Source organism: Oncorhynchus masou, chromosome 32 (assembly GCF_036934945.1).
Source record: "Oncorhynchus masou masou isolate Uvic2021 chromosome 32, UVic_Omas_1.1, whole genome shotgun sequence".
Classification (NCBI taxonomy): domain Eukaryota; kingdom Metazoa; phylum Chordata; class Actinopteri; order Salmoniformes; family Salmonidae; genus Oncorhynchus; species Oncorhynchus masou.
In genome coordinates this window covers 56,482,058-56,502,102 of record NC_088243.1, presented here as the reverse complement: position 1 = coordinate 56,502,102, position 20,045 = coordinate 56,482,058, and the positions used below count along the sequence as shown (strand labels likewise).

At 48.4% G+C, this 20,045-nt stretch overlaps 1 protein-coding gene across 1 annotated transcript in view; it reads right to left on the bottom strand.

The window, feature by feature from the left end:
- Positions 1 to 20,045, bottom strand: part of LOC135526263 (protein diaphanous homolog 1-like) — a 136,477-nt gene that overhangs the window by 44,631 nt on the left and 71,801 nt on the right. Inside the window, exon 15 of the mRNA XM_064954457.1 lies at positions 15,029 to 15,037. Within this exon, the coding sequence (XP_064810529.1) occupies positions 15,029 to 15,037 (9 nt within the window). The remainder of the gene's footprint in view (positions 1 to 15,028; positions 15,038 to 20,045) is intronic.

Below are 20,045 nucleotides of genomic sequence, written 5' to 3'. Positions count from 1 at the left end.
GAAGATTAAACGCAGGAAATAGAAGCGCATGTGATGGAGAGGCGAGCGAGGGATGAGGATGGACTGATAGACAAAGAGATCATGTACATAGATAAAAGATGGGGTGTACAGATAGAGGAAGGGGGAGGAGAAAGATATGGTGTCACTGATTCAGTTAGTGACTGTGTGTGAGAGGTTTTGTTTGGGGGGGGGGGGGGGGTCCGCAGGGCACTGCTGCCCTTGTTATTGTGAACCAGTTGGACAACACACACACACAGTACAATCAGAGCACACACACACATTACACACAGTACCATCAGAGCACACAACACAGTAAACACCTACACACATTAGAGGCTTGGGTTGGGAGTAATCTTGACACAGACGTAGAGAGACAGAAAGACACGCTAACTCCGCATTAACAGACTCTTAAACAAGCAAACATCCCATTACCGTTAAACAACCATCACCGTAACGTATCCTAACCGTCAAAGCATTTACAATATCAATGTTTAAATATGATGCTAATGGTAGATGTAGCCTGGGAGAGATAGAGGGGCACCAGATGCATCCAATAACACAGAGAATGTTCCTGACAAATAGATGATGGGACAGAGACACAGAGCACTATGTAGACCATACACTGGTGGTTAGAGGGCTATCTAACACACAGCTGACAGAGAGCACTATGTAGACCATACACTGGTGGTTAGAGGGCTATCTAACACACAGCTGACAGAGAGCACTATGTAGACCATACACTGGTGGTTAGAGGGCTATCTAACACACAGCTGACAGAGAGCACTATGTAGACCATACACTGGTGGTTAGAGGGCTATCTAACACACAGCTGACAGAGAGCACTATGTAGACCATACACTGGTGGTATAGACCATACACTGGTGGTTAGAGGGCTATCTAACACACAGCTGACAGAGAGCACTATGTAGACCATACACTGGTGGTTAGAGGGCTATCTAACACACAGCTGACAGAGAGCACTATGTAGACCATACACTGGTGGTTAGAGGGCTATCTAACACACAGCTGACAGAGAGCACTATGTAGACCATACACTGGTGGTTAGAGGGCTATCTAACACACAGCTGACAGAGAGACACAGAGCACTATGTAGACCCTACACTGGTGGTTAGAGGGCTATCTAACACACAGCTGACAGAGAGACACAGAGCACTATGTAGACCCTACACTGGTGGTTAGAGGGCTATCTAACACACAGCTGACAGAGAGACACAGAGCACTATGCCCTGACAGATCTAACACACAGCTGACAGAGAGACACAGAGCACTATGTAGACCATACACTGGTGGTTAGAGGGCTATCTAACACACAGCTGACACAGTGCACTATGTAGACCATACACTGGTGGTTAGAGGGCTATCTAACACACAGCTGACAGAGAGACACAGAGCACTATGTAGACCATACACTGGTGGTTAGAGGGCTATCTAACACACAGCTGACAGAGGCTGAACACCAACAACAATACTGCTGGAGGCGAAGAGCGAGGGAGGGAAAGAAAGGAAAGTAGAGAAACTGACAATGTGGTGTGTGTGTGTGTGTGTGTGTGATGGACAGGACAAGAGCTGGGATGGCTGGCTGGCCAGGACTCTTTGGCTTGTTTTGATTTCTGCCTCAACAACAGCAACCCTGTATTCTCATGGGACTGACGTATATGGAGGTAGTCACTGTGTGTGTGTGTACCTTCCAGATTCTCTGAGGTGTGTTTGAGTGTTGCTGAAGCCTGACAGTAATGATATTGTTTTTATTAATGTCTGATGAAAGATTTAGCGTCTGGCTGCTGGGGCTTTTAGTGCTTTTACCCCACGGAGAAGAGAGCCTGTCTGGATTCCTCTCCATCACACACACACACACACACACACACACACACACACACACACACACACACACACACACACGTCCTTCACTCTCATCCTCTCCGATTCCTCTCTTTATATATTCCTCTGCCTTGATGTTTCTCGCCTCATTCATCCCTCTCCCTTTCCATAGCTCTTCACAATGTAAAGATATCCCTCTATTTCTCTTTTATCCTTTCTCTGGGTAACATGCACAAACACCACACACACACACAAACACCACACACACACACAAACACACAAACACACACAAACACACAAACACCACACACACACACACACACACACACACACACACACACACAAACACACAGGAATGAGAGACGGAACTCATGAAAGCTCTCAGAACACAATGCAAGCAGAGTGCAAGAATAAAGCATGAAGCAGAGAGACCGAGTGAGTGAAAGGAGAAACTGCACTCCTGCATTTAGACAGTCTACAATACAGACGCTAAAGAAAATGTCCGCCGCGCCCCAGTCTCGCTCTTGAACGCGGACGAGTCTTGACAGAGACGAGCACAAAGAACCCACCGACAAAAAGAAAGCCTGAACAGGCCTTTAGAAGACTGGACGAAGGAGGGAGAGAGGTCTAATAGGGAAAGAGAAGAGGGTTGGAGAGAATGTGTGGTAAACAGAGGGAGGAGAAAGGAGCAGGCAGTCTTGGCTTGGATTCAGCCTAACCATCCTCCTGAAAATCACTATAGCGAGAGAGCGGTGTGCGTGCCGAACCTACCCATTAGATTACACTCTAAACTCCTAATTAATCCTTCTAAACGGGATTATGGAAACAGAGCATGATAACATCACTATTCCACCCCGTGCTCAGACATACGCCGTGTGTGTGTGTGTGTGTGTGTGTGTTTTTACGTCACTTTAACAGCATTCCAGCTCAAGTCTCAGTAGGGATTTCTGTGTCCTTGGTCAATGGCGCTGACAGAGCCGTAGGTCCCTTATGATCAGATTGTGCACGCTAGCACACACACTAAACTCTCCTCAGACCACATGTCTATAAAGGTTTTATGAATTATTATTAGTGTCTTAACATTACACTTCACACAGTTACACTGCAGACTGGAGGGAATAGACACACACACACACACACCGAGAGATATTTGTCCCCACTCCCTCCCTCCGGCACAGATGTAGTGTGATACAGGACACTTGGGGCTGCCCTGTTATGGACCATATCTACCACAAGTAATATCTAGCCCAACTAATAGTATACAACCTGAACTAAGTCTATAACCACAACTAATAGTCTATAACCACAACTAATAGTCTATAACCACAACTAATAGTCTATAACCACAACTAGTAGTCTATAACCACAACTAATAGTCTATAACCACAACTAATAGTCTATAACCACAACTAGTAGTCTATAACCACAACTAATAGTCTATAACCACAACTAATAGTCTATAACCACAACTAATAGTCTATAACCACAACTAATAGTCTATAACCACAACTAGTAGTCTATAACCACAACTAGTAGTCTATAACCACAACTAAGTCTATAACCACAACTAAGTCTATAACGTGAACTAATATCTACCACAACTAATAGTCTATAACCTGAACTAATATCTACCACAACTAGTAGTCTATAACCACAACTAATAGTCTATAACCAGAACTAATATCTACCACAATGAATAGTCTATAATCTGAACTAATATCTACTACAATGAATAGTCTATAACCAGAACTAATATTTACCACAAGTAAGTCTATAACCAGAACTAATATATACCACAACTAATAGTCTATAACCTGAACTAACAGTCTATAACCTGAACTAACAGTCTATAACCTGAACTAACAGTCTATAACCTGAACTAACAGTCTATAACCTGAACTAACAGTCTATAACCTGAACTAACAGTCTATAACCTGAACTAACAGTCTATAACCTGAACTAACAGTCTATAACCTGAACTAACAGTCTATATCCACAACTAACAGTCTATATCCACAACTAAGTCTATATCCACAACTAATAGTCTATAACCATAATCAGAACTAATATCTACCACAACTAATAGTCTATAATCAGAACTAATATCTATCACAACTAATAATCTATAACCACAACCAATAGTCTATATCCACAACTAGTTGTCTATATCCACAACTAATAGCCTATAACCACAACCAATAGCCTATAACCACAATAATAGTCTATAACCAGAACTAATATCTACCACAACTAAGTATATAACCAGAACTAATAGTCTATACCCAGATCTAATATCTACCACAACTAATAGTCTTGAACCAGAACTAATATCTACCACAACTAATAGTCTATAAGCAGTATTAACCAGCTATACTCTCTAAGGAGACACGAACAGAACCATGCCGTATTAACCAGCTATACTCTCCAGAGACACTAACAGAACCATGCAGTATTAACCAGCTATACTCTCTAAGGAGACACTAACAGAACCATGCAGTATTAACCAGCTATACTCTCTAAGGAGAAACTCACAGAACAGAACCATGCCGTATTAACCAGCTATACTCTCTAAGGAGACACTAACAGAACAGAACCATGCAGTATTAACCAGCTATACTCTCTAAGGAGACACTAACAGAACCATGCAGTATTAACCAGCTATACTCTCTAAGGAGACACTCACAGAACAGAACCATGCCGTATTAACCAGCTATACTCTCTAAGGAGACACTAACAGAACAGAACCATGCAGTATTAACCAGCTATACTCTCTAAGGAGACACTAACAGAACAGAACCATGCCGTATTAACCAGCTATACTCTCTAAGGAGACACTCACAGAACAGAACCATGCAGTATTAACCAGCTATACTCTCTAAGGAGACACTAACAGAACAGAACCATGCCGTATTAACCAGCTATACTCTCTAAGGAGACACTAACAGAACCCGAAAGAAAGGAGGACAGTAAGACAGTCAGAGATACAGGGTAAGTATTTGTGGACAGTGATGTGCTGGCAGCATTCTCTTCCTGTTTAGGACTTCCTTGCTCTAAGGAGGAAAAGAGGAGGACAGAAAAGCATCACATCAGGCATTTTAGCACCTCATCCCCCCCAGACAATGTCTCACCGCTGTCTCTCTGGCATCTGGCCTCTATCAACATTCTCTCTCCCTCTCTCGTTTCAAACAGAGCATCTCGGACCTACTACGTACCACACCCACACACACATATATAGGAGCATGTGAGCGGAGATGAGCGGTTGGAAATCCCACTCTTCGCTCACAGAGCGATCTTCGCACACCGCTCCGGCACTCAACTTCCTTTTTTTTTTTTTTTAAAAAGATTATTTACCTGACACCCCATCTACTTTTGGGACTATGTACCATTTTTTTAAAAAAGAAGTAGGCTATCGTGAGACGCTTTAACATTTCAACAAAATGTCGTAGGCTATAAAACAAGGGGCCTACCTGATGATATGTGGCCACTGTGTCAGAAAACTAGCTTTTTCTCTAGTCTTTTGTTGACCAGATGCTTCAGATGTAACGGGGGCTCTGCCATAACGGGGGCTCTGCCATAACGGGGGCTCTGCCATAACGGGGGCTCTGCTGCGCTCACATTTTACAGTTGAGAGACAACTTTAGCACTGTTACAAACTTAGACTGCACATTTTCTTTTTTCATAGTCTTCTTTATACAATCGCCAATATAAAAAGTCTCCGGTACTGCTGCATGGGCACATTCGTCGTGTTGCTATCCATTACAGACTGTGTGACCTACTTCTAGGGACGACTCGCTACAACATCTCTGGGCATTAGTGGCCGGTTGGGCTCAACAAATATAACAGAACAGGCCTAATTAAAAGAAGAGTGACAAAGGAAATAGAAAACGCTGGGCAGAGCATGCCCAGAGCTCTTGACTGAGTGGTATCGGGGAAATAACACGCGCTCCGCTGCTTCCTCCACTCTGCTCACATCCTCTGGTACACACACACACACACGTTGTACTTGTGGGTAACAGGGTCTCAAATCTGGAAGAGCAACCCTACACGGTTCACTGTTGCGGCGACACATGTCACGCCAGACAACGGCACCCTTCCATCCATCTATCGCCCCCTCTATCTCCCTCTATCCATCCCCTCTCCCTCATTCTTTCAACCTCTATCCATCCCCTCTCCCTCATGCTTTCACCCTCTATCCATCCCCTCTCCCTCATTCTTTCACCCTCTATCCATCCCCTCTCCCTCATTCTTTCACCCTCTATCCATCCCCTCTCCCTCATTCTTTCACCCTCTAGCCATCCCCTCTCCCTCATTCTTTCACCCTCTAGCCATCCCCTCTCCCTCATTCTTTCACCCTCTAGCCATCCCCTCTCCCTCATTATTTCACCCTCTAGCCATCCCCTCTCCCTCATTCTTTCACCCTCTATCCATCCCCTATCCCTCATTCTTTCACCCTCTATCCATCCCCTCTCCCTCATTCTTTCACCCTCTAGCCATCCCCTCTCCCTCATTCTTTCACCCTCTAGCCATCCCCTCCCTCATCTTTCACCCTCTCCATCCCCTCTCCCTCATTCTTTCACCCTCTATCCATCCCCTCTCCCTCATTCTTTCAACCTCTATCCATCCCCTCTCCCTCATTCTTTCACCCTCCTCTAGCCATCCCCTCTCCCTCATTCTTTCACCCTCTAGCCATCCCCTCTCCCTCATTCTTTCACCCTCTAGCCATCCCCTCTCCCTCATTCTTTCACCCTCTAGCCATCCCCTCCCCCTCATTCTTTCACCCTCTAGCCATCCCCTCCCCTCATTCTTTCACCCTCTAGCCATTCTCCCCCCTCATTCTTTCACCCTCTAGCCATCCCCTCTCCCTCATTCTTTCACCCTCTAGCCATCCCCTCTCCCTCATTCTTTCACCCTCTAGCCATCCCTCTCCCTCATTCTTTCACCCTCTAGCCATCCCCTCTCCCTCATTCTTTCACCCTCTAGCCATCCCCTCTCCCTCATTCTTTCACCCTCTAGCCATCCCCTCTCCCTCATTCTTTCACCCTCTGCCATCCCCCATCATTCACATCGTTCACCCTCTGTCTCTCCATCTCTTTACTCCCACCCGTCCCCTCTATCCTCTTTACCTCAAAGCTCTCACGCCATTTCTCATTCTTTCACTAGTACTCTATTCACTCTGCTTCCATCATTCACACGTGTCTCTCCATCTCTTTACTCCCACCCGTCCTCTATCCTCTTTACCTCAAAGCTCTCACGCCATTTCTCTACCGAGCTACTGGTTTCTCTCTGTAGATTGTCCATCCCTCTCGCGGAACATAGCTTCGCAACGAGGTAGAAACCTTCCCTCAGAACAGGAACTTCAACTTAGATTTCTTGTACATTCGGTGTTCAACGTTGAACTTTATCCCTGGTGTATCAACTTAGTTCTCCAAGTCGAGAAAGACACAGTGCTGTCATTAACTATTCACTGTGGATATTGTATAACACGCTGCGTTCCCCTAGTAATAAATACACACATTTAGTTTTTTTTTTAAAGGAGATAGCTTCCTGGACCAAAACTATGGTTGCCACATCCCTATGGTAATAAAATACACATTCTTGATGCGTTTCCCCAATGTGTGACTGCCCTTGTCCCCACCTTCCCTCTTCTCCCAGTGCAAGGTTCACCCTCCAGTTACTCCTCCTGGATGGAGTGATGAGCGTGTGGGGAATGGAGAGGGAGAGATGAAAGGAGAGATGAAGGGAGGGAGAGGGGGAGCTCGCCCATGCATTATTGAACAGACAGAGTGGAGTTTTAGGGATAATGTAAAAGTGGAGTTAGGGACAACCTTTCCCTCTCTCCTCCCCCACTCTCACTTCTTCCCTCTCCCCCCCAGCGGATTATACATCTTTTATTCAAGTGGGAGGTTAAAAATTCAAAGCTTGGGGGGGGAAGAGCGCGGGGGAGGGAATGAGTGTACCTGAAAATGGACAAAATGAACAAATGTCTTTGGGGACTTTCTCAAGTGCTAATCTAGGAGCACTACTCCCTTTGATTAGGACTGAGGGAGAGACCGAGGGAGAGAGGAGGGGTAGGAACATTCCCATGTGGCGCGTCAGCGTGGTGAAAAAAATGAAGGTGTCTACAGGGCAAACCAGAACTGCGTCCCAGGAACACATTGATACAGAGCAATGGAGAAGGGCTAGCAAACACACACCTCTCACTCACTGACACACACACATAGATCCTCAGTAATGGAGCAGAGCAAACACACACCTCTCTTAGAATACCACAGATTAACACACAGACAAACACTCCTTAAAGGTTGCAAATTAAGGTCAGAAAGCAAAGTGACCTAACCCACAAACCCCTGTAAATACCATTGTCTGGTTTAAATGCCATGCTGAAGGCCCTACTGCAGGCCATATGTAAGCAGAGCCAGGAGCAGCCTAGGGCCATTCCCCTCTCTCTAGGAAGAGTGGAACTTGAAGGTTTAAATGCTAGGGTTATAGTTTAATATCTGCCAGTTCGTAACTGGTTAGGAACTGGAACGTTTAAAGAGATGCTGCAAGACTTTGGCAATTAAGCCATTGTTCTACTTACCCAGAGTCAGATGAACACATTTTTGAGGGTCTCTTTGCGCAGTAGCATACACTAGCCTACCTGTAGACTTCTAGTCATCGTGCTAATGCTAGTTAGCGCTGGCTCGCCAAACCACCCACCACTTCCTTCATACTGCACGGCACACAGGGTAAGGGTAAGGAGAAAACATGCTTAATTGCCAGGATGTAGCCGTATCTGTTCTATGCTAGGGAGAGAGTATCAACTCCAGGAGGAGTAGTCATAAGGACGGGAAGAGAATTCAGAAGCTGCAGATGGAATATGGGAGGTTTTAACTGTCTTTCAGTGAAAGCCCTGAAGACTTCCCTGCACCTTGGGAAAAAAATAAAAATATTCGAACAAGTCAAAATTGGAGAACGGACGCCTTATGCGACAGCGTCCGCTGTAGGCAACGGTTAAATGACTGTAGCTGTTGGTATGAACATAGCTTCATATACATCTCCCTCTCCCTCTCACACAGCTGAGATAAGAGAAAAAAAAGACAGGGGAGGAGGAAGGTAGGAGAGAGGAGCAGAGAAGAGGGGGCGCTATCTTGTCATCTGCGTCTTTGAAGACGCTCCTTTCCCCCCACCGCTTTTTCATTCCCTGCCATCGGTGGCATCAAAGTCTGTGGCTCGGCAGTATGCCTGTGTGTGTGTGTGTGTGCCCGTGTGAGAGAGAGCGCTGAGTGCCATTGAATGTGCCAGTGTCTGTGTGTGCTCGTGTGGGAAAGCAAGTGTGTGTGTGTGTGTGCTCGTGTGGGAGAGCAAGTGTGTGTGTGTGTGTGTGTGTGTCTGAGAATTTGAGTGTGTGTGTGAGAGAGTTTGAGTGTGTGTGTGCGCTACCCCTTAGGGAGGCCTAATAATGAGAATAAACCAGCAGAAACAGTAGCAGACTCCGAGGGCTGCCATAAGCAGGAGCAGGGCAGGCAGACAGGCCCAATCAGTCTACACTCTCTCTCGCTCTGTGTGTGTGTGTGTGCTGACAACACACACTTTTTCTTCTTTTCCCCTTTCTCCATCTCTCGCTCCATGTTGATTAAAATGCTTCTAAACATAGATATGGCCCTCGTATCTCCCCTTCCCCATCCTCGCTCTCCACCCTCCTTCCAGCATTAAAACACCCTCACCCCCAATCCTTCCCTAACACACTGACACACACACACACACCAAATGAAGAGAAAAACGGTCAGATGAAAAAGAGAGAAGGGAGAGAATCTGTCCTTAAAATAATGGATGGGGTAAAAGAGTGGGCGGAGGAAGATTGTAGGTGTTGCAGATCACTGCCTGGATCCTTTTCTCTTCTCAAACCCAGCTGCTTCATGCCTAACTCAGTAACAGGCCGTGCTGGGTTCGTAAACACTGGGCTACTTAGCATCTGTAACAAGCTTTCAACCAAATCACCCCAATTAAACACACACACATACACACACCTCGCCTGCCACATCGGAGTGTGTATTTATATGCTAATGGTGTTGGGAGCTGAGATTGGAGCGTTGCTTGGCTCGACGGTCGGAGTGAGCGGCGAGGAGCGAGCCGTTCAAAACCGGATAATCTCCAGGAAGAGAAAGTGGAGAGATTAAGCACACAGCCGTGATGAAGTGGCGAGGGCACACTTCATTTGCATGTAAAACAGAGGGAGAGCCAGGGAGAAAGCGAAAAGCGAGAGATGGAGCGAGAGTGGGATAGAGGGGACAAAAACATGCGCGGGCTGGGTGTGTGCGAGTGTGTGTGTAAATAAGCTGTTGCTTGTTGGCAGGCCTGCAGCACGAGGCGCTCACAGATGTGTTCTAACGCGATAACGACTGATGAATGAGCAGCGTTCTTGAACAGCTCGCAACGATAGAGAGATTCTGAATTCTGAGCTTTCGCTATCAGCAGCCGAGGAGAAGGAACGAACGCAGTGGCTTAGAACGGTGCTGTGCAAAGCCAAGCTAATACACAGCTAATGTGGGGCTTAGCAGTCGCCTTATCCGTACCCAAAGTACTGCACAGCACTCCAAGATAAACATTCGCACACACACACACACCATACACAACCTTAACTTACCAAAGGTCTGCACACTGTGAAACTCAAGGCACAAGCATGCCACACACACTTACTGCAATCCAATAGTTTCGTAGTAATTCCGTGAGAGGAAAAATGGTGGGGGTGAAGACGGATATTTGAAACATTGGTGGATGAATGGAGGTATGGGGGGGGGGGCTCTTTTGGCTCTGGCATTAGTGACCTACGCATTAACCTGGCTCCCTCCGGCACACAGCGTGGTTTATTAACGGCTAGCATCCACCATGTACCCCACTCACACACGCACGCGTGCCCACAAACACACTCAACCAATTTGAACAGAGAACACATAAGGCCTATTACCAAAGCCCGTTGCATAGGCATTTGAAAAACCCACACATAAATCAAAACACACACACCGCCCATGCCACAGACACATCAGGCCTGTGCCAGTGTGCCGCAAACCCATTTAAAAGCATTTAAGCTGTTTATTGGCAGATCTTTAAATTAAGAAAAAAAATGTCACAAAGGACAAGACACCATGCAGATAAGGGCTGCCTGTGTGTTGCGTAACAGACACACTAACGCACAACACTTTCTCCTCCCCGGGTAAACAAATGTTACCCTGCGACTTCTCCGGTAGGAATAAGTGAAAACAAACCAACAGCTGGCGGGACAGATAGAAAGGAGGGAAGGAAGGTGTGTGTGTATGTGTGTGAGAAAAAAAAAGGAAGACAGACCGAGGGGGGGGGGGGTCCATCTACATATTTTGACAGACGCGTTCTCTCCCTCTCACAGCATCTCTAAACCTCGTCCCAAAACTCAAATAATAGTTTTTTGGGGAAAGCCTTTCCTTCTACCAGAAGACTGTTTTCATTTGCGTCATCGCTAACGGCCACACAAAGTGGTAGACATATACTGTATACACAGACAGAGGGCAAATCCCTTTGCCTCAACAGAAAGTCGCAGGAGACACAAATCACTGACGCATTCCCGAAAATGTCTTACCATGAACTTGGGTAAATTCATTAATTTAATAAACAATGTTAATTCCCCTACTAGGTTTGAATTGTGTTCAACGTCTAAATGCCTCATATTCTGTCCGTGTTTTCCGCATTGCGGATTTGATAGGGCCCGTATAAAAACACTCCAACTCCACCCTACTGACTCTACAGCCTGGCGACACACAGCACATACAGCACTGACTGCCCTTAAAATACTGGCATGAGTCTTGTCCTGGAAGTAGGAACCGAGGGAGTTCCCCTTAGATATGCCAGCTGCAAAGTCAAAAATTGGCTATATTGATTTTTTTATTTTTTTAAAATCAGATTTTAGGACTTTGTGGCTGTGCCAGCAATGTGAACAGAGCTGCCCCCAGAACAAGATTCATGAAGAAAAAAAGAACACTTGCCTGCTAAAATACTTCCTCTTTTTAAACTGAAGGTTTAACTTTAGTTCATCAGTATCCATTTTTACCGCTGGTGTGAGAGGCTATGGTGAGGAAGTCCTGTTGACCCACCTCATCACACTGGTGTGAGAAGCTATGGTGAGGAAGTCCTGTTGACCCACCTCATCACACTGGTGTGAGAAGCTATGGTGAGGAAGTCCTGTTGACCCACCTCATCACACGCTGGTGTGAGAAGCTATGGTGAGGAAGTCCTGTTGACCCACCTCATCACACGCTGGTGTGAGAAGCTATGGTGAGGAAGTCCTGTTGACCCACCTCATCACACGCTGGTGTGAGAGGCTGCGGTGAGGAAGTCCTGTTGACCCACCTCATCACACGCTGGTGTGAGAGGCTGCGGTGAGGAAGTCCTGTTGACCCACCTCATCACACGCTGGTGTGAGAAGCTATGGTGAGGAAGTCCTGTTGACCCACCTCATCACACGCTGGTGTGAGAAGCTATGGTGAGGAAGTCCTGTTGACCCACCTCACACACTGGTGTGAGAGGCTGCGGAGGAGGAAGTCCTGTTGACCCACCTCATCACACGCTGGTGTGAGAGGCTGCGGTGAGGAAGTCCTGTTGACCCACCTCATCACCTGCTGGTGTGAGAAGCTATGGTGAGGAAGTCCTGTTGACCCACCTCATCACACACTGGTGTGAGAGGCTGCGGTGAGGAAGTCCTGTTGACCCACATCATCACACGCTGGTGTGAGGAAGTCCTGTTGACCCACCTCATCACACACTGGTGTGAGAAGCTATGGTGAGGAAGTCCTGTTGACCCACCTCATCACACGCTGGTGTGAGAAGCTATGGTGAGGAAGTCCTGTTGACCCACCTCATCACACACTGGTGTGAGAAGCTATGGTGAGGAAGTCCTGTTGACCCACCTCATCACACGCTGGTGTGAGAAGCTATGGTGAGGAAGTCCTGTTGACCCACCTCATCACACGCTGGTGTGAGAAGCTATGGTGAGGAAGTCCTGTTGACCCACCTCATCACACACTGGTGTGAGAGGCTGCGGTGAGGAAGTCCTGTTGACCCACCTCATCACACACTGGTGTGAGAAGCTATGGTGAGGAAGTCCTGTTGACCCACCTCATCACACACTGGTGTGAGAGGCTGCGGTGAGGAAGTCCTGTTGACCCACCTCATCACACACTGGTGTGAGAGGCTGCGGTGAGGAAGTCCTGTTGACCCACCTCATCACCTGCTGGTGTGAGAAGCTATGGTGAGGAAGTCCTGTTGACCCACCTCATCACACACTGGTGTGAGAAGCTATGGTGAGGAAGTCCTGTTGACCCACCTCATCACACACTGGTGTGAGAAGCTATGGTGAGGAAGTCCTGTTGACCCACCTCATCACACACTGGTGTGAGAGGCTGCGGTGAGGAAGTCCTGTTGACCCACATCATCACACGCTGGTGTGAGGAAGTCCTGTTGACCCACCTCATCACACACTGGTGTGAGAAGCTATGGTGAGGAAGTCCTGTTGACCCACCTCATCACACGCTGGTGTGAGAAGCTATGGTGAGGAAGTCCTGTTGACCCACCTCATCACACACTGGTGTGAGAAGCTATGGTGAGGAAGTCCTGTTGACCCACCTCCTCACACGCTGGTGTGAGAAGCTATGGTGAGGAAGTCCTGTTGACCCACCTCATCACACGCTGGTGTGAGAAGCTATGGTGAGGAAGTCCTGTTGACCCACCTCATCACACACTGGTGTGAGAGGCTGCGGTGAGGAAGTCCTGTTGACCCACCTCATCACACGCTGGTGTGAGAAGCTATGGTGAGGAAGTCCTGTTGACCCACCTCATCACACACTGGTGTGAGAGGCTGCGGTGAGGAAGTCCTGTTGACCCACCTCATCACACACTGGTGTGAGAGGCTGCGGTGAGGAAGTCCTGTTAACCCACCTCATCACACACTGGTGTGAGAGGCTGCGGTGAGGAAGTCCTGTTGACCCACCTCATCACACACTGGTGTGAGAAGCTATGGTGAGGAAGTCCTGTTGACCCACCTTAGCGGGCCGGTGTGACCTGTACTGCAGAGGCTGTATCATTAGGACGGAGAGAGGACAGGCAGAGAGCACAGAATAGTCTTAGTGAGAGGAACACATGGACACACACACACACACACACAGAGAGAGATGTGGACCTGCGTGCACACACACGTATAACACCCTCACACAGTGTAGGAAATTGATTTCCGTTGAACACAGGGAGATCAAAGGACTCATTATAATTGGTGTGTAAGTGCCGTGGAACCCCCCGACAGACAGAGACACACACACTTATATTAAAACAAGTAGGTAAATGTTCAAAATATACTTATAGTGCAGCTGTCCATAGGCCATATGGAAAGAATTGTGACAAAGACGTGAGAACCTTATTGCCACCCCTATCAATGACGGCTGTGTGTGTGTGTGTGTGTGTGTGTGTGTGTGTGTGTGTGTGTGTGTGTGTGTGTGTGTGTGTGTGTGTGTGTGTCTGACTAGCAGGGATCAGAGCGGGAAGTGTGAGCCTCAGCACGCCACGACTTGCCATCCGGTAACCGTGGTAATGAAGTAGGTCGCTGTATTCATCGTGGCTTGGCGAGGGGGTGTAGCCAGCGCCGGCTGGTGGGGTGTCACTGAGCGTGCTCCGTAGGGGGGAGAATAATCTCCACGGAGACAGAAACCAGGCTGCTGTGCTGCTCAGGTGTGCCACAAACAAATGAACGAAGGAAGGAGGGAGGAGGAGGAGGATGAAAGGAGAGGAGAACATATGCAGGCATCACCATGCCTTGAGACATCTTGAAACTTGTATTGGAAAAGGAGATGAAGGAAATGTAGTAAAAAGAAGAGAGGAGAGACGAGGGAGGCGAAGGAACGAGGAGGGAGGAGAGGGCTGGTTTGAGAAACTAAGGGTTATTAAAATCATCACCATATTAAGAGGATTAATATGCTTCTGGCCCTTTCTCACTTCCATATTAATCACTACAGTAACATCCCCTCTACCTGATATGCATTTCTCCTCTCTCTCCATGTCCTCGCTCTCTCCTTCACTGTCCCGTCCTACCTCCTTTCCTGTCCCCCACTCTCATGGCATCCCTCCTTTCCCTGTCCCCTACCTCCCCTCCTTTCCTGTCCCCCCTCCTTTCCTATCTATCCTGTCCTCTAACTCCCCTTCACTATCCTCCCTCACTCACTCCTTTCCCATCCACTGTCCTCCCTCCCTCCTTTCCTATCCTCCCCCTCTCCATTATTCCCTGTCCTCCATTATTCCTCTCCCTCTCCCCTTCACTATCTACCGTCCTCCCTCCCCCTCTCCATTAGTCCCCGTCCTCCCCCTCTCCATTAGTCCCCGTCCTCCCCCTCTCCATTAGTCCCCGTCCTCCCCCTCTCCATTAGTCCCCGTCCTCCCCCTCTCCATTAGTCCCCGTCCTCCCCCTCTCCATTAGTCCCCGTCCTCCCCCTCTCCATTAGTCCCCGTCCTCCCCCTCTCCATTAGTCCCCGTCCTCCTCCATTAGTCCCCGTCCTCCCCCTCTCCATTAGTCCCCGTCCTCCCCCTCTCCATTAGTCCCCGTCCTCCCCCTCTCCATTAGTCCCCGTCCTCCCCCTCTCCATTAGTCCCCGTCCTCCCCCTCTCCATTAGTCCCCGTCCTCCCCCTCTCCATTAGTCCCCGTCCTCCCCCTCTCCATTAGTCCCCGTCCTCCCTCTCCATTAGTCCCCGTCCTCCCTCTCCATTAGTCCCCGTCCTCCCTCTCCATTAGTCCCCGTCCTCCCTCTCCATTAGTCCCCGTCCTCCCTCTCCATTAGTCCCCGTCCTCCCTCTCCATTAGTCCCCGTCCTCCCTCTCCATTAGTCCCCGTCCTCCCCCTCCATTAGTCCCCGTCCTCCCCCTCTCAATTATTCCCCATCATCCCCTGTCCTCCCCCTCTCCATCATCCCCTGTCCTCCCCCTCTCCATTATTCCCCGTCCTCCCTCTCTCCATTATTCCCCGTCCTCCCTCTCTCCATTATTCCCCGTCCTCCCTCTCTCCATTATTCCCCGTCCTCCCCCTCTCAATTATTCCCCGTCCTCCCCCTCTCCATCATCCCCTGTCCTCCCCCTCTCCATTATTCCCCGTCCTCCCTCTCTCCATTATTCCCCGTCCTCCCTCTCCATTATTCCCCGTCCTCCCTCTCTCCATTATTCCCCGTCCTCCCTCTCCATTATTCCCCGTCCTCCCTCTCTCCATTATTCCCTACCCTCCTTCTCTCCATTATTCCCTACCCTCCCTCTCTCCATTATTCCCTACCCTCCCTCTCTCCATTATTCCCTACCCTCCCTCTTTTCCTATTCCCCGTTCTCTTGCTTTTCCCTATCCTCTGTCCTCCCTACCCTCCCCATGTCCTCCCTCTCTCCCTCCATCTCACTTTCCTGCTAATTGGCCTATCTGAGGAGCAGACATCAAAAGGCCCCTGCTATCAAACACTGTGCTAGCTTGTGCCAGAAAAGGAAGAACAGAAAAAAAGTAAATAAAAGGGGGGGTGGGGGACACTGAAGAGATCGAGAGGCAAGAGAAGAGAGGAATATTCAAGAAAACGAACGGACACAAGCGCTTCAAAAGGGCAGAAATTAGAGCCAGAATCACACACACACACCAGGGAGAACAGTGAGATATGGGTTTATAGGAGCACCAAACATCCCCCTTCCTTAACTATACATAAAAGCAGTTTTACACGATTTATTTCAACAGACAAAAAAATACAAATATTCCAAACAGCGAGAAAGAACGAGAGGAGAGTCGGGCTGTGAAGGTTTAAACAAAGTTTGGATCCTTAAACCTACCCCCTACTTTTTCGAACATTCTGTAAAAATCGCGCAACATTTCAGCGTCCTGCTACTCATGCCAGGAATATAGTATATGCATATGATTAGTATGTGTGCATAGAAAACACTGACGTTTCTAAAACTGGTTAAATCACGGCTGTGACTATAACAGAGCCTGTGTTTCATCGAAAAGCGCAAGAAAAACTGATCACTGAAAAAAGTATCAATGCGCCACTTGCATGTATTGTTTATGGGAAACCAAATTACATAGGGCTGAGATTGCAAGTCCTACAGCTTCCACACGATGTCGCCAGTCTTGTCAATTGCCTGGGCTTTGTTTCTTGGTCAAACGAGTAAGAGAGAGCCCATTCCTTCCGGTCTCCGACAGGATGTTTTGGAGGAGAAATTTTCGACCATGAGTTCAAGACGTGGAGCTATTGAATACACATCGCCCCGTGATCAATTTGATAGATTATTAACGTTTACTAATACCTAAAGTTGGATTACAAAAGTATTTCGAAGTGTTTTGTGAAAGTTTATCGTCGACTTTTTTAATTTTAAAAAATGACGTTGCGTTTTAAAATGCTGTTTTTTCCTGGATCACACTCTTCATAGATCGATATTTAGGGTATATATGGACCGATTTAATCGAAAAAAAGACCCAATAGTGAAGGTTATGGGACATATAGGAGTGCCAACAAAGAATCTCGTCAAAGGTAATGAATGTTTTATATTTTATTTCTGCGTTTTGTGTAGCGCCGGCTACGCTAATTCCTTTGTTTATGTCCCCTTCTGGTATTTCGCTGTGTTGCCTGCTATCAGATAATAGCTACTCATGCTTTCGCCGAAAAGCATTTTACAAATCTGACTCGTTGGCTAGATTCACAACGAGTGTAGCTTTAATTGAGTACCCTGTATGTGAATTTTAATGAACGTTTGAGTTTTAACGAGTGATATTAGCATTTGGCGTAGCGCATTTGCATTTATTGTTGGCAAGGTGGGACGCAAGCGTGTCGGGTTGCCTAGAGAGGTTAACTTGAAGGAAAAAATCCCTAGGTGAAAAGAAAATCACAGTGCAGTTACCTATAAAAAGGCCTGGGGAAAGTTGGCTACTTTGGTGAAGCGTTGAAAAACACAAGACAATACAGCGCGAGATACAGATTACCAAGACATCTTTCCCCTGCCCTCTCCTCTCTCTCATGCTGGCTCCGCCTGCCTCCTGCACTTCGCCAGAGATCTGTATATAATGGCAAGAGGCTCATGTCTCCGCCCTAACAATGGGAGTCGTTGTCCCCAAAAGGTTGGGAACGCAGGTGACAAGCTTGCCTTCCCCGCCTTGTGGCAACTGCTTATAGGTTAAGCGTAACTATAAGAAACCTAAGATGTGTCAAAGAAATTGTATCCAGCTCAGGGCTCCAGCTATGCATGTGGTTTCCTAACTCGCTAGCTAAGTGGCTAGATGACAAGATCAGGCTTCTTGGTTGAAGCAGAGACAAGATCCCTCTTAGCTAAATTGTATTGTGCAACAAATAGCGCCCCTTGTAATACCGTATATCCCGGTACGGTACAACAACGGTAAGACGACATGAAAATATGGATACCACCCTACCCTATCCAAATATACTGTCTCTTAGGAGTCGATTCCTATTCGAATCGAATCTCGTGTCGACACCGGGTAGTTGAAGTGCAAGTCGCTGAGGAATCAATTACTTCTGAGTCGACTCACCACTACGTCATCGTCGTTACCTTTTGGGGGGGGCAAAAGGCAAGCGACAGCAGAGAAGTCCTCTACAACAATACTTTGACAACCAGCTACAGAGAGATCGAGGAGAGAGACACAGATAAGGGCGGGGGGCCAGAGGAGGAGTTTTGTGGCGCCATCAGTTCCGAGCACCGCCCGCCGCATCCATGAGGTCATCAACCCGCGACCCAGCCCACAGCACTGAACGGGTGTGTGCGTGTGTTTGCAGACAGCAGAGGGAAGGGGTCAAGGGTCAGCGGGCTGACGGTGGCTGAGTAACGAGGGATGGGAAGAGGAGTGCAAATGGAGCCGCTGCAGAGCCTCAGAAGCGAGGCTTGTTTGTTAGCCTGTTTATATTGGCGGTATTGGAGTGGCGTGATGGGTAGAGGTGAGAGGTCAACCAACGTAATGAGGACTGGCTGCTTATCACAGTACACAACATGCAGGCTCTCGCGCTAACAAACACACTGGACAGACACACGCACGTAGGCAGTCAGAGGGAGATGGAGCTATTGAAAAGGGCAGCGTGTGTTTACAGTCAGATATCAGAAAAGGTTATCAGACATCAAATGGGACAGCCGTGTCTCAGCCAATCACACAGAGGGACCAGAGGCAAGGTAACGAATCACAGACTGACAGCAGACCTTAACCACTCCGTAGAGGTGAATGCTGATGGGACAGCTGACAACCTTGACATTTCAACGACTCGGACAGCCAGAGAGTGTGTGTGTGTGTGTGTGTGTGTGTGTGTACACGTTTGAGTGACTATATGCACGTGCGTAAGAGTGAGACAGACTGTGTTCTGACTGCACCGCAGCTGAAGGTCGATTGAACAAGCGGGGGGCACACACACACTCATTTGGTCCCCTGAGGACGGTGGGCAGAGCGTCCTAGCTGTAATGATGAATATGGAGCAGAAGGCTCAGTGACACAGGAACAAGGTGACAAAGGAGAAGCTGGACAGGTGAGGGGTGTGTGGGTTGACAGTAGGACAGCACTCTGTGCCAAGACAGCAGGTGGCTAGTCACAGGGCATCAGTGACCTCTTCCCCCACCCCATCGCTTCCTCATCCTCTCCTCCCTCTGCCCACCCCTTCCTCCCTCTGCCCACCCCTTCCTCCCTCTGTCCACCCCTTCCTCCTCTCCTCCCTCTGTCCACCCCTTCCCCCTCTCCTCCCTCTGTCCACCCCTTCCCCCTCTCCTCCCTCTGTCCACCCCTTCCCCCTCTCCTCCCTCTGTCCACCCCTTCCCCCTCTCCTCCCTCTGTCTACCCCTTCCTCCTCTCCTCCCTCAACCCCTTCCTCCTCTCCTCCCTCAACCCCTTCCTCCTCTCCTCCCTCAACCCCTTCCTCCTCTCCTCCCTCTGTCCACCCTCCCTCAACCCCTTCCTCCTCTCCTCCCTCCCTCAACCCCTTCCTCCTCTCCTCCCTCCCTCAACCCCTTCCTCCTCTCCTCCCTCCCTCAACCCCTTCCTCCTCCCCTCCCTCCCTCAACCCCTTCCTCTCCTCCCTCCCTCCCTCCCTCCCTCAACCCCTTCCTCTCCTCCCTCAACCCCTTCCTTCCTCCCTCCCTCCCTCCCTCCCTCAACCCCTTCCTCACCTCCCTCAACCCCTTCCTCACCTCCCTCAACCCCTTCCTCAC